The sequence below is a fragment of the Amblyraja radiata genome, chromosome 39 (genome assembly GCF_010909765.2).
Source record: "Amblyraja radiata isolate CabotCenter1 chromosome 39, sAmbRad1.1.pri, whole genome shotgun sequence".
Taxonomy (NCBI): Eukaryota; Metazoa; Chordata; class Chondrichthyes; order Rajiformes; family Rajidae; genus Amblyraja; species Amblyraja radiata.
In genome coordinates, this window is record NC_045994.1 from 6,615,453 (window position 1) to 6,630,070 (window position 14,618).

The 14,618-nt window shown below is 48.2% G+C and overlaps 1 protein-coding gene across 1 annotated transcript in view; it reads left to right on the forward strand.

The window, feature by feature from the left end:
• Nucleotides 1-263: 263 nt before the first annotated feature.
• The window catches only part of LOC116967402 (indoleamine 2,3-dioxygenase 2-like), a 31,434-nt gene continuing 17,079 nt past the window's right edge, over nucleotides 264-14,618 (forward strand). Inside the window, exons 1-4 of the mRNA XM_033013923.1 lie at nucleotides 264-483; nucleotides 5,293-5,388; nucleotides 8,672-8,791; nucleotides 10,043-10,161. Of these exons, the coding sequence (XP_032869814.1) occupies nucleotides 385-483; nucleotides 5,293-5,388; nucleotides 8,672-8,791; nucleotides 10,043-10,161 (434 nt within the window). The 5' untranslated portion in view covers nucleotides 264-384. The remainder of the gene's footprint in view (nucleotides 484-5,292; nucleotides 5,389-8,671; nucleotides 8,792-10,042; nucleotides 10,162-14,618) is intronic.

A 14,618-nucleotide genomic window follows, 5' to 3' on the forward strand; every position in this document is an offset into this window, starting at 1 on the left:
GACTATCAGCAGCCACTTTGCACCTCATGTCCCTCCTCCTGATGCAACCCCTGTTATCTCTTCTCTCTTATCTCACCAGCTGTTTTATTTGATCTGCCTTTGAAAGAGCAAACATCATTTGTCCTCCCAACTCAGGGGGTGAGTTTTTACATTCCAACCAGTTATTCCTGAATGCTTTGACAGAGCCAATGACATGGCACACAAATTTGCCTTTCAAAAGAACATATAAAGCTGAGTCCAAAGTCCAAACTGCAGCTTACACCATCAGCTATCTATCTACACTTGCTGAGGACAGCTCTCGAGCTGGGGGTGAAACACATTTCGAAGCAATTGTTACATTTCAACCGATTTCGCTGCAGCGCCATTAATATTTCCCACTGAACAATGAACAAGGAAGAAGATGAGGCAAGGGATACAAGGTGCATAAACCTGGAAGCGTTTAATATCTCCGAGGAGTTTGGGTTTGTCTTGCCCGAGCCATTGGTATGTATTGACTTTTTCTACCGGTGTTAAAATGTTCAATCAAGATTTAATTTCCAACTGAGTGGGTGCATGGAACGAGCTGCCGGAGGAGGGCGTTGAGGCAGGGACTATCGCAACATTTTAGAAATGTTTAGGCAGGTACATGGATAGGATAGGTTTAGAAGGACATGAGCCAAATGCATAGGAAGGAACTGCAGATGCTGGTTTAAACCGAAGATAGACACAAAATGTTGGAGTAACTCAACGGGTCGGAAAGCATCTCTGGAGCGAAGGAATGGATGACGTTTCAGGTCGAGACACTTCTTCAGACTGAAGAAGGGTCTCAACCCGAAACATAGACATAGAAAATAGGTGCAGGAGTAGGCCATTCGGCCCTTCGAGCCTGCACCGCCATTCAATATGATCATGGCTGATCATCCAACTCAGTATCCCAGAAACGTCACCCATTCCTCCTCTCCAGAGATAGTCCATCTTGCTGAGTTTCTCCAGCTTTTTGTGTCTATTTTGAGCCAAATGCAGGCAGGTGGGATTAGTTTAGATGGGGCATGTTGGTTGGCGTGGGCAAGTTTGGCTGAAGGGCCTGTTTCCACGCTGTATCATTCTATGACTCTATGGGTTAATTTTCTCAGATGCAGTAGTATCTCCTTTGTAGAAGGTGGCGCGGCTGGTAGAGCCACTGCCTCACAGCGCTAGTGACCCAGGTTCAATCCTGACCTCGAGTACTGTCCATGTGGAGTCTGCACGTTCTCCCTGTGACCACGTGGGTTTTCTCCAGGTGCTTCGGTTTTCCGACTACATCCCAAAGACGTGCAGGTTTGTCGGCTAATTGGCCCTCTGTAAATGGGCCCTTGTGTGCAGGGAGCTGATGAGAAAGTGGGATAACATGCAACAAGTGTGAATGGGTGATCGATGGTCACTGCGTGGACAAGATGGGCCAAGAGGCATGTTTCCATGCTGTATCCTTCAATCAAGGTGAATACAGTTCTGGATTTTACAGAAAGGTTTAGTAATTGAGTTGGTGGTGAGATTGAGGAGAGTTTGGTTTCTTTTTAGTTTAGTTTGTAGATACCTCACCGACCAGCGATCCCCGCACATTAAAACACGATCCTACACACACTAGGGACAATTTACACTTACACCAAGCCAATTAACCTACAAACCTGGACGTCTTTGGAGTGTGGGAGGAAACTGAAGATCTCGGAGAAAACCCATGCAGGTCACGGGGAGAACATACAAACTCCGTACAGACAGCTCCTGTAGGCAGGATCGAACCTGGGTCTATGGCGCTGCAAGTGCTGTAAGGCTGCAACTGTAAGGCAGCCTTTGCCCCTACAAGTTTTATTTTGGAATTGAATGTGGAGTTGTCTGGTGCTATTGAGAACCAGCTACTACTTGTAGCTGTCTGGAAAGACTATTAGTGTCATCGAGTTCATGCAGCAATGAAGCAGGCCCTTCAGCCCAGCTCGTCCATGCCGACAAGCAAAGATGACCCATTTGCCCGTGTTTGGCCCACCTTTCTCAAACCCTTTCCGATCCATGTACCTGTTAGGTTACAGAGGCACCACTATATCACACAGCACAGAAACAGCACAGAAACAAAATGGCTTTCTCATTAAAAGATCCTTTAATACTGGGTGAAACTTGTGAAACGTGTTGTGTTATTGGTACTGCTCAAGCCCAGACTCCATGATGCCAAAGTCCTTTGACTTTTTACTTTCAATGGTTCAATGGCCCTTTATTGATTAAACACAAACAGCCACCACAGCGGCGTGTGAGAATCCCCAGGGCACACAGCATAAAGTGGAGACCCAAAGCCATGGGTCCAATGTCCGGGACACACACGCTCCTTCACCAGAGGTGATATGGCCAGAGTTGTACCGACTGTTGTCACTCTCTCTGCAGTCCCTGTCCGCCCGAACAGCCAGTATAGCCGTCCACACTCGCCCAAGACTCCGGGCTGCCCCCATGGCGCGATGTCACCGCACTCACGGCTCTCCCTCTGAGTCCCCACCAGCGCGGGCAGCACATCCATCTTGTTTATCAATGACCTCACATTCCCCACTGTGATGGAAGGCGAATAACTCTTACCTTCTTCCTCCTTTCAGAGATATAACGTTGAAACAGCCCCTTCGGCTGCCCGAGTCCACACCGACCAGTGATTCCCCCCCTTACATTCTATCGTAATATTCTACCATGCATTCTAGGGACAATTTACAGACGCCAATTAACCTACAAACCTGGACTGTGGTGGTCTTTGGAGTGTGGGAGAAAACCCACGCGGTCACAGGGAGGACGGACAAACTCCGCACAGACAGCACCTGTAGTCAGTATTGAACCCGTGTCTCTGGTGCTGTGAGGCAGCAACTCTACTGCTGCGCCATCGTTGCACTTTAGTTTTTGATTTTATCCCCTACAATTTTTTTCCCCACAATAAACTATCTTTCAAGTCAAGTCAAGTCAAGTCAATTTTATTTCTATAGCACATTTAAAAAACAACTCTCGTTGACCAAAGTGTTTTACATCAGGGCAGGTACTAACGTGCTACAAACAGTGGTACATGGATCAACAATACATGCATAAATACACACATACAGCGCTCCCTCAGAGGGCTTCAAGAAAGGCTTGAGAGTAGAAATAAGTTTTAAGTGTAAACTTAAAGGAGTCGATGGAGGGGGCAGTTCTGATGGGAAGAGGGATGCTGTTCCATAGTCTAGGAGCTGCAACCGCAAAAGCATGGTCGCCCCTGAGGTTGGTCCCTTGAGGTGGGATCTTATAGAAACTTACAAAATTCTTAAGGGGTTGGACAGGCTAGATGCAGGAAGATTGTTCCCGATGTTGTGGAAGTCCAGGACAAGGGGTCACAGTTTAAGGATAATGGGGAAATCCTTTAGGACCGAGATGAGAAAAACAATTTTCACACAGAAGGTGGTAAATCTCTGGAACTCTCTGCCACAGAAGGTAGTTGAGGCCAGTTCATTGGCTATATTTAAGAGGGAGTTAGATGTGGCCCTTGTGGCTAAAGGGATCAGGGGGTATGGAGAGAAGGCAGGTACAGGATACTGAGTTGACTGATCAGCCATGATCATATTGAATGGCGGTGCAGGCTCGAAGGGCCGAATGGTCTACTCCTGCACCTGTTTTCTATGTTTCTATGTCCAAATGCCTTTTAAATGCTGTTGTAGTAATTCCACTTGTACTACCCGGTACATCTTCACCAATTGGTAGCACACACGCCCCACAGAAATACTCCTCAAATGCAAGGAGGCATAGAAACCTAACTCAAATAGATACACAAGGAACTGCAGATGCTGGAAGCAAGTGTAGAACACAAAGTGCTGGAGTAACACAGTGGGTCAGGCAACATCTCTGGAGGACAGATATGAACAATGTTTCAGGTGGCGCAGTGGTAGAGTTACTGCCTTACACCCCCATAGACCCCGGTTCGATCCTGACTACAGGTTCTGTCTGTACAGAGTTTGTACATTCTCCCCGTGACCTGCGTGGGTTTTCTCCAGGATCTCTGGTTTCCTCCCACACTCCAAAGATGTGCGGGTTTGTGGGCCAATTGGCAGGGTATCATTATAAACTGTCCCCAGTGTAGTGTAGCTTTATGTTAATGTGTGGGGATTGCAGATCAGCGCGGATTTGGTGGGCCGAAGGGCCTGTTTCCGTGCTGCATCTCCAAACTAACCAAACAAACTAACTAAGGTCTCTTCTTCAGACTGCCTTATCTCCCTACCTCTCAGAGGTCAGGTTGCAAAAGTAAACCCTCCTGTATACAGCCAGTGTGTATAAGTGTCAAAGCCACTCTCAAACCATTGGAGCAGAGGTATCAATATGAAGACACAAAGAACTGCAGATGCTGGGATCTCTGGACTCAGCGGGTCAAGCAGCATCTCCGGAGAAAAGGAATAGCAGTCATTTTGGGTCAAGACCCTTCTTTAGACTGACATCTCGACCCGAGAAGTCAGCTCTTCCTTCTCTCCAGAGATGCTGCCTGTCCCGCTCAGTTACTCCAGCATTTTGTGTCTATCTTTGTTTTAAACCAACATCTGCAGTTCCTTCCTGCACAAGTGATAGGCGGGTACATGGAGGGGGACAGTCTGAAGAAGGGTCCCAAACCAAAACGTCGCCCATTCATGTTATGTAGGGATGTTACAGATGCTGGAGATGAAAGCATGGATCGACTGGGCTTATATTCACTGGAATTTAGAAGGATGAGAGGTGATCTTATAGAAACATGTAAAATTGGACAGGCTAGATGCAGGGAAAATCTTCCTGATGTTGGGGGAGTCCTGAACTTGGGGTCACAGTTTAAGAATAAGGGTTAGGCCATTTAGGACTGAGATGAGGAAAAATAATTTCACCCAGAGTTGTGAATCTGTGGAATTCTCCACCACAGAAGGCAGTGGAGGCCAATTCACTGGATATATTCAAGAGTTGGATGTAGATCTTAGGGCTGATGGAATCAAGGGATATGGGGAGAAAACAGGAATCGGGTACTGATTTTGGATTATCAGCCATAGTCATATTGAATGGTGGTGCTGACTCGAAGGGCCGAATGGCCTATTCCTGTACCTATTTTTTATGTTTCTATGTTTCTCTGCTGCCTGACTTGCTGAGCTACACCAGGACTTTGGATTCTAATAACCCAAATGTTCTTTGTGATAAGTTAATTTCTGGAACAGTGACCTCCCCATTTTAGCTTTAAAAACACAAATTGGCTTTCCAATTCTCTGCACAAAGTCAGGTTTTGCATAATTTGCCTCTAGCTCAGTTGATGAATAATTGATTGCTTTATTTCACCAGTCCGACCTTCCGAAGTTCTATCAACCATGGATGGATATCGCCACCAATCTTCCTCAGCTGATTGAGCGTCATCAACTTCGTCACGAAGTGAACAGAGTAGGTCCTTCATTTACCATTTGATCCTGAGCTCAATACTTCAATGTTTAGATTAGTTTAGAGATACAGCACGGAAACAGGCCCTTCGGCCCACCGAGTCCGCGCCGACCAGCGATCCCCGCACACTAACACCATCCTGGGGATAATTTTACATTGATACATTTATACCAAACCAATCACCCTGCAAACCTGCACGTCTTTGGGACGTGGGAGGAAACGGAAGATCTCGGAGAAAACCCACGCAGGTCACGGGGAGAACGTACAAATTCCGTTCAGACGGCACCCGTAGTCGGGGTCGAACACGGGTCTTTGGCATCGTAAGGCGGCAGTTCTACTGCTACGCCACCATGCTGCCCAATGGTTCTATATTGTACCATGTACCAAGGTGCAATGAGATTCTTTCTTTGCATGCAGATCAGTAAGATTATTGCCGTACATAAGTACTATCCCTGTTTAAGTACACAATGCAAAGGACACAATTCTGCATGGATTGTCACCTTGTCGTGGTGGAGAAGCTTGTGTGGTCCTGAGATCCTGAGAGCGATGCCGTCTGGAGCTATGCTCCTGGTAGGGCCATCCATGGCAGTAAGGTCGAGGGGGAGGTCTCTGACAAAGAGCAATCCAACCAAGACCTCAATGGTGGAACAGGCGGAGGATGATGGCTGACCTTAGTGGAGCGTCACAACGGCTGGGAAGGCGGATGAAGGCTGCAGCAGAAAAGGGTCTCCGGTCGTCTTGGACTCCATGCCACTGGATCCTGGCCCAGATCTGTCAAGGACCGTGTGGTCGCTGTCTGTGCACCAGTCTCCCCACGTTAAACAAAATCACGCACAGGCGTCCTCCAACCCTGGAGACACCCATGGTCAGCCATGACCGAGGGGAGGGGGGGGGGGGAGCTAAGAAGAAAGAAGAGGAAAAAAAGCATTGAAACAGCCCACTGAGACCATATATGTACAAGCGTTGCCAGGTTTAGGAGCCATTTTCAAAGTCTAACCTGCAGTTGGCAATAAAGGCCTGTTGCAGCTGTCAAGGAAGAAGGAATTTAAGGATAAGGGGAAAATCTTTTAGGACCGAGATGAGAAAAACATTTTTCACACAGAGAGTGGTGAATCTCTGGAATTCTCTGTCACAGAAGGTAGTTGAGGCTAGTTCATTGGCTACATTTAAGAGGGAGTTAGATGTGGCCCTTGTGGCTAAAGGGATCAGGGGGTATGCAGAGAAGGCAGGTACAGGATACCGAGTTGGATGATCAGCCATGATCATATTGAATGGCGGTGCTGGCTCGAAGGGCCAAATGGCCTACTCCTGCACCTATTTTCTATGTTTCTATGTTTCTATGTCAACTCCGTCCAGATCATCCCCGGCCACTGTTAGCCTCTGTGCCTCCCACGGCCCACCTTGATAATCAGTTATTACTCTAAATACAATCAAACCGAACTGAAGTACAATAGGTAGAGCAAAGAGGAAGGTACACAGATACATAGTTCTCAACTTTGTAGCGCAGTGGATCCATTGACAAGGGGGTCTAATGTCCACAATAGGGTAGAGGTGAATCGGACAGTACCCTAGATTATAGAAGGACTGTTCAGAATACTGATAACAGAGGGGAAGAATCTATTCCTGAGTCCGGTGGAATATGCTTTCAAGCTTCTGTATCTACTGCCCAATGGGTACAGGGAGAAGAAGGAATGACCGGGGTACGACCAGTCTGAAGAAGGGTCTCGACCCGAAACGTTGCCAGAACCTTTTCTCCAGAGTTTGTTTGTAGCCTTGCACGGCCCATGAGCAAACTGTACTTGTTTATGAACAAGTCAGTCTCTGGCCCACTGCCAAACCGCTTTAAAAAAAAAATTTCAACCAGTTCTCTTTTCTCAAAAGAATTTGTTTCAGCTGACAGACAATTCGAGAGACCGACATGTTTCTGTTAACCTTTGCCCGAGTTTATCTGCAGCTCTAGATAGTAAGGGTCATGTTCTGTTCTGAAAACATCACAAAGTGAGTTCCTGCTTGTTACAGGGCAGTGTTAAGAGGGGGAGCCATATCCCAAGCACCATTAACTACCTGTCTTATCCTTAGATAAGCACAAAGTGCTGGAGTAGCTCAGCAGGTCAGGTAGCATCTCTGGAGAGCATGGATAGTTTAGATTAGTTTAGAGATGCAGCGAGCCCGTCTTAAATCAATCTGAGGAAGTGTCCCGACCCGAGACGTCACCTATCCATGTTCTCCAGAGATGTTGCCTGACCCACAGACCTACTCCAGTACTTTGTGTCTATCGTTGTCTATTGTTGTTCAGACTCAAGGGAAGTCGGAGACATCTTTGAAGAATACAGGCCAGCACGGTGGCGCAGCGGTAGAGTTGCTGCCTGACAGTGCCGGAGACCCGGGTTTGATCCTGACCTCGGGTGCTGTCTGCACGGAGTTTGCACGTTCTCCCTATGACCGCTTGGATTTTCTCCAAAGACGTGCAGGTTTGTAGTTTGATTGGTCTCTGTAAATAGCCCCATGTGTGTAGGATAGAACTAGTTTACGGGTGATTGCTGGTTGGTGTGGACTCGGTGACCTGTTTCCACGTTGTATCTCTAAACATAGAAACATAGAAAATAGGTGCAGGAGTAGGCCATTCGGCCCTTCGAGCCTGCACCGCCATTCAATATGATCATAGCTGATCATCCAACTCAGTATCCCGTACCTGCCTTCTCTCCATACCCCCTGATCCCCTTAGCCACAAGGGCCACATCTAACTCCCTCTTAAATATAGCCAATGAACTGGCCTCAACTACATTCTGTGGCAGAGAATTCCAGAGATTCACCACTCTCTGTGTGAAAAATGTTTTTCTCATCTCGGTCCTAAAAGACTTCCCCCTTATTAAAAGACCCCTTGTTCTGGACTTCCCAACATCGGGAACAATCTTCCTGCATCTAGCCTGTCCAACACCTTAAGAATTTAGTAAGTTTCTATAAGATCCCCCCTCAATCTTCTAAATTCTAGCAAGTACAATCCGAGTCTATTCAGTCTTTCTTCATATGAAAGTAATCTCTAAACTAACCAAATCCACCTTAAAATAAAGCAAATGGCCAACTGAGAAACCTTGGATTAAATATCCCAAAGAACAGGCCAGGAATTCCAAATGCCAAGCTGAACCTGAAGAAGGGTCTCGACCCGAAACGTCGCCCATTCCTTCTCTCCAGAGATGCTGCTGCCTGTCCCGCTGAGTTACTCCAGCATTTTGTGTTTATTTTTATTTTGTTCATTGTATTTATCTCCTTCCTTATCCTTCCACAGATGCAACTTCTGGGCACCCATCTGCTCACTGGGCACAAGCAGCTGAGGTTGGCCCACACGGCTCTGAGCTTCATTACAATGGGTTATGTGTGGCAGGAGGGTGAACACAACTACACCAAGGTTTGAGTACTTATCTTATTGACTCTTTGTATTGGGGCGGAAATCTTGGGGGGGGGGACGGGGAGGGGGGGGGGGGGCTCGTCCTCCCCATGCTTTGAGAGGTGGGGGACAACCCTCCCATGTTTTGTAATCCGGACTTTATCAGACGATTTCTAAAGACTGAATCGGCCAGTTCACGGGGCCTTTCATTGCCCGGTGTGGCTTAAAATCAAACTGCTGCATCGAGGCGATCGAGGCTCCCGATGTTGAAGCCCCCGCCGTCCGATGAAAGACCCCGTGAACGGGTCGATTCAAGCCCCACGATTCGGGGCGGACGAAGCTGCTGTTGCTGAAGTTCGGAGTCGGTCACCAACCAAGTCAGCTTCCGATGTTACCGTCCACAGGACCCACGGCCGAAGCCTCGCGTGTGTGCATATGCATGCGCCTGCATGTGTGTGTGCGCATGTGCGGGCACGGCAGCCAAGAAATTGTGTCCCCCCCTTGTTTTGATAGCGATTTCCCTGCCTGCTTTGTATTAGATTAGTTTGGAGATACAGCGCGGAAACAGGCCCTTTGATTATAACCATATAACCATATAACAATTACAGCACGGAAACAGGCCATCTCGGCCCTACAAGTCCGCGCCGAACAATTTTTTTCCCTTAGTCCAACCTGCCTGCACTCATACCATAACCCTCCATTCCCTTCTATCCGATTAATATACAAACTCCGTGCAGGCAGCATTCCGATATCAGGATCGAGCCCGGGTCTCTGGCGCCGTGAGGCAGTAACTCTACCACTGCGTCACCATGCCGCGCTACTTCAGTTTAGTTTAGTTCAGTTTAGTTTATTGTCACGTGTATCGAGGAACAGTGAAAAGCTTTTTTTTGTTTAGTTTAGCGAAACAGCGCGTAAGCAAGCCCTTTGGCCCACTGAGTCCGTACCGACCAGCGATCCTCGAACATTAACACAAGCCCCCAACTACATAGGGACGATTTACACTTATATCAAGTATACAAACCCAAGCTAATTAACCTACAAACCCGTACATCTTTGGAGTGTGGGAGGAAACCGAAGATCTCGGAGAAAGCGCACGCAGGTCACGGGAGAATGTACAATCTCCGTAGTCGGGATCGAACCCGGGTCTCTGGCGCTGCAAGCGCTGTAAGGCAGCAACTCCACCGCTGCGCCACCGTGCCGCCCAGCTTTATTGGATGTTGAAAAGAGGCAATGAAGTGACTTTTGATTGAGGTTTGATGTGTTTTGTGCCAGGTGCTGCCCAAGAACCTTGCCATTCCCTATTGTCAGGTATCGGAGACCCTCAGACTGCCACCCATCTTAGTTCATGCCGACTGCGTCTTATCTAACTGGAAGAGAAGGGATCAGAACAGGTAAGGATTTCTCCCTCAGCACGGAGCAAAGTACAGTAGGTACTGCAGCACAATATATTATTTTACCATCAAGATAAGGGGGCATGGTTACTGTGATACAACTCCCCCTTGACCATCTTAGCCAGTGCACATTGAGAATCAATCAAGCCTCCCAGTCTAAAGAAGGGTCTCGACCCAAAATGTAGCCCATTCCTTCTCTCCAGAGATGCTGCCTGGAGTTACTCCAGCATTTTGTGTCTATCTCCAAACAGACTATATTTTCCTCTCCGACTCTATATCTTCCATTCCCTGGCAAGTTGGAGAACTTCATTGCAGTGCTGGGGTGGCACGGTGGCGCAGCGGTAGAGTTGCTACCTCACAGCGCCAGGGACACGGGTTCGATCCTGACCACGGGTGCTGCCTGTACGGAGCTTGCACATTCTCCCCGTGACCTGCGTGGGTTTTCTCCGGGGGCTCTGGTTTCCTCCCACATCCCGAAGACATGCAGGTTTGTAGGTTAATATGCTTCTGTATATAGTCCCTAGAGTGTAGGGTAGAACTAGTGTAACATGGAGGTGAAACATGGGGGTGATGATTGGTTGGCACGGACTCGGTGGGCCGAAGGGCCTGTTTCCACCCTGTATCTCTATACTACACTAGAAGTGTTTGCTGGGTGTTTCAACCCTCAGGTAGAGTCCCACTTGCCCCATCCACCCACATCCCCCTTCTCCCCAACACTACTTTGTCCATGGCCCCACTGACCACCAGGTCCTGTCGCACTCCCTGGGTGAGGGAGCTTTGCCCCTCCCTAATGTTCAACGTTGGACCCTTCCATCGCTAGGGTAGCCAACTATCCCGTATTAGCCGGGACATCCCGTATATTGGGCTAAATGGGTTTGTTCCGCACGGGACCGCCCTTGTCCCGTATTTGACTGCTACTACTCGGGTCGAGGGGGCTGTCGGGTCGGAGTGCCGCATCCGGCCCCGCCTCACCCGTCCCGACGTAGTGCAGCCCATGGAGTGCAGCAGCAGCAGCGCCTCGCCCGTGGCCCCATCGGTCGGCAGCCCGGCCAGCTGTCCAACCTCCGGACCTTCGCTTACCGCCGACACCACCACCACCCCTCCTTCTCATGGCCGATCATCGGTTCATGAGTTGGATGGGGTGCCGGACTTTGGATGGGGTGCCTGGTCCAAACCTCCTCAGCTGGCCCGCCGGCTGGGCTTTGTGTGAAGTCCAGCACCCGGGCCAACTCATCATTCACCCAGCCACGGCCGAGTCAGTCAACGAATTGCCGTGGGGAATTTGTCTCTTATTTTGACCTTTTGTCCCTTATTGGTGAGTGAGAAAGTTGGCAACCCTACCCCTGAGCAAAACCAGGTCTCTCCTGACACACTCCAAGACCCCCCTCCCCAAACCCCCCAATGGCCCTGGGACACTCAGTAATGGACACTTCGAAATGCCGTCAAAAATCAAATAGACTTTATTCAAATAGACGTGAATAATAGAAAAATATAGTTTCAAAATTGGTTATGAACCTTTGAAGTCCTAGAGGTTAATTGATTGAACGATTGAAAGATATAGTGTGGCAACAGGCCCTTGTGCCCACCAAGTCCACATCAACCATCAATCACGTCACAGAATTGCTTTAGTCATAGAGTCATAGAGTGATACAGTGTGCAAACAGGCTCTTCGGCCCAACTTGCCCACACCGACCAACATGACCTTGCTACACTTGTCTCACCTGCCTACATTTGGCCCACATCCGTCTAAACCTGTCATTTCCATGTACATGTCTATGTGTTTCTTAGTCCCTGCCTCAACTACCTCCTCCGGCAACTCGTTCCATACACCTACCACCCTTTGTGTGAAAAGGTTACCACTCAAGATTCCTGTAAAATCTTTCCCCCTTCACCTTGAACCTATTTTGGAGGATTCCCCTACTCTGGGCAAGGGACTCTGTGCATCTACCCGATCTATTCCTCTCATGATCTTATACATCTCTATAAGATCACCCCTCATCCTCCTGCGCTCCAGGGAATAGAGTCCCACCCTACTCAACCTCTCCCTATAGCTCAGTCCCTCGAGTCCTGGCAACAACCTCGTAAATCTTCTCTGCACCCTTTTCAACTTAACATCTTTCCTATAACACGGTGCCCAGAATTGAACACAATACTCAATACTCATAACACAATACAATAATTGTGTTTGGGGGGGGGGGGGGGGGAGCTGCAGATGCTGGTTTACAATGTAGATAGACACAAAATGCTGGAGTAACTGTTCTTAACGTGACCGCAACAACATCTTACATTACTGCAATGTGACCTCCCAACATCTATGATTATTAAAATTAGACAATAGGCAATAGACAACAGACACTAGGTGCAGGAGTAGGCCATCTGGCCCTTCGAGCCAGCACTGCCATTCACTGTGATCATGACTGATCATCCACAATCAGTACCCCGTTCCTGCCTTCTCCCCATATCCCTTGACTCCGCTATCTTTAAGAGCCCTATCTAGCTCTCTCTTGAAAGCATCAAGAGAATTGGCCACCATTGCCTTCTGAGGCAGAGAATTCCACAGATTCGCAACTCTCTGGGTGAAAATGTTTTTCCTCATCTCCGTTCTAAATGGCCTGCCCCTTATTCTTAATAATAATCATACACTTTATTGTCATTGTAAATACATACAACGTAATTTCAGGCGCACTGCACGAGCGGAGATCCAGCGTATCAGATAAATATTGACGACAATGGAAACAACAAAAACGGCAAGAAAAACGTCGTAAACTCTGGCGCCTGGTTCTGGACTCCCCCAACATCGAGAACATGTTTCCTGCCTCTAGCGTGTCCAATCCCTTAATAATCTTATATGTTTCAATATGATACCCTCTCATCCTTCTAAACTCCAGAGTATACAAGCCCAGTTGCTCCATTCTTTCAACATATGACAGTCCCGCCATCCCGGGAATTAACCTCGTGAACCTGCGCTGCACTCCCTCAATAGCAAAGATGCCCTTCCTCAGATTTGGAGACCAAAACTGCGCACAATACTCTAGGTGTGGTCTCGCCAGGGCCCTCTTCCTGCATATGACTTGCACAGCCTAAAGTTGTCGGACAACTTGTTCTATTTGATCTTATTTGATTGTGCACGCTGGGTTGATTGCATTCGTTGAAAGAGGGTGGACCACGTGAAGGTTGCAATCTCCCACCCTGCCAGGGCCCTGTACAACTGTAGAGTACAACATTTGCTCCTATACTCCTCTTGTTATGAAGGTCAGCATGCCATTAGCTTTCTTCACTGCCTGCTGTACCTGCATGCTGATGCCCTTGTCCCACTTAGGAAACCTGAACGGAAACCTCTGGAGACTTTGCGCCCCACCCAAGGTTTCCGTGCGGTTCCCGGAGGTTTTTGTCAGTCTCCATACCTACTTCCACTACCTGCAATCTCCGGCAACCACCTGCAACCTCCGGGAACCGCACGGAAACCTTGGGTGGGGCGCAAAGTCTCCAGAGGTTTCCGTTCAGGTTTCCTAAGTGGGACAGGGGCATTACTCAGCGGGACAGGCAGCATCTCCACAGCAAAGGAATGGGTGCCATTTTGGGTCGAGACCCTTCTTCAGATTGATGTCAGGTGGAGGGAGGTACGTTGATAATGAAGTGTAAGGTGTGAAACCAGGACATAGGGAATGGAGATCAAGGACAATGTAGAATAGATCATTGTTAGCTGGGAGAAGGTGACAACAAAACAAACAGAGATAACATGTCGGAGACAGTACAAGACTGGTCGGAGAACTGGGAAGGGGGAGGGATGGAGAGAGAGGGAAAGCAAAGGTTATTTGAAGTTAGAGAAGTCAATGTTCATACCACTGGGGTGTAAACTACCCAAGCGAAATATGAGGTGCTGTTCCACCAATTTGTGCTGGGCCTCACCCTGACAATGGAGGAGGCCCAGGACAGAAAGGTCAGTGTGGGAATGGGAGGGAGAGTTAAAGCCCTGTCCCACTGTACGAGTTCATTCAAGAGCTCTCCCGATTAAAAAAAAATCAAACTCGTGGTAAGCACGTAGAATGTACATAGTGGGTACGTCGGAGCTCAAGGACGTCTCTTAGCGGCTTGTAACGCTAACGGCAGGTACTCGGGAAACGCGGTAAGCTCGGGAAGACTCGTGAAGCTTTTTCAACATGTTGAAAAATGTCCTCGAGAGCCCCGAGTACCGACGAGCGGCCATTACGGTAAATCTCCGAGTTTGAATCAGGGCAAATTCGGGAGAGCTCTTGGAATGAACTCGTACCGTGGGACAGGGCTATTAAAGTGTTTAGCAACCTGGAGATCAGGTAGGTTTAGGCAGACTGAGCGGAGGTGTGTATAATTTGAGGCCACAATTCTCATGTTTCATTTGCAAGTTGTTAGTGTTCACTTGGAAGGTGAATAATCTTGCTTTTCAACACTAAATTGTGGAAAATGCTAATTATTTCCTT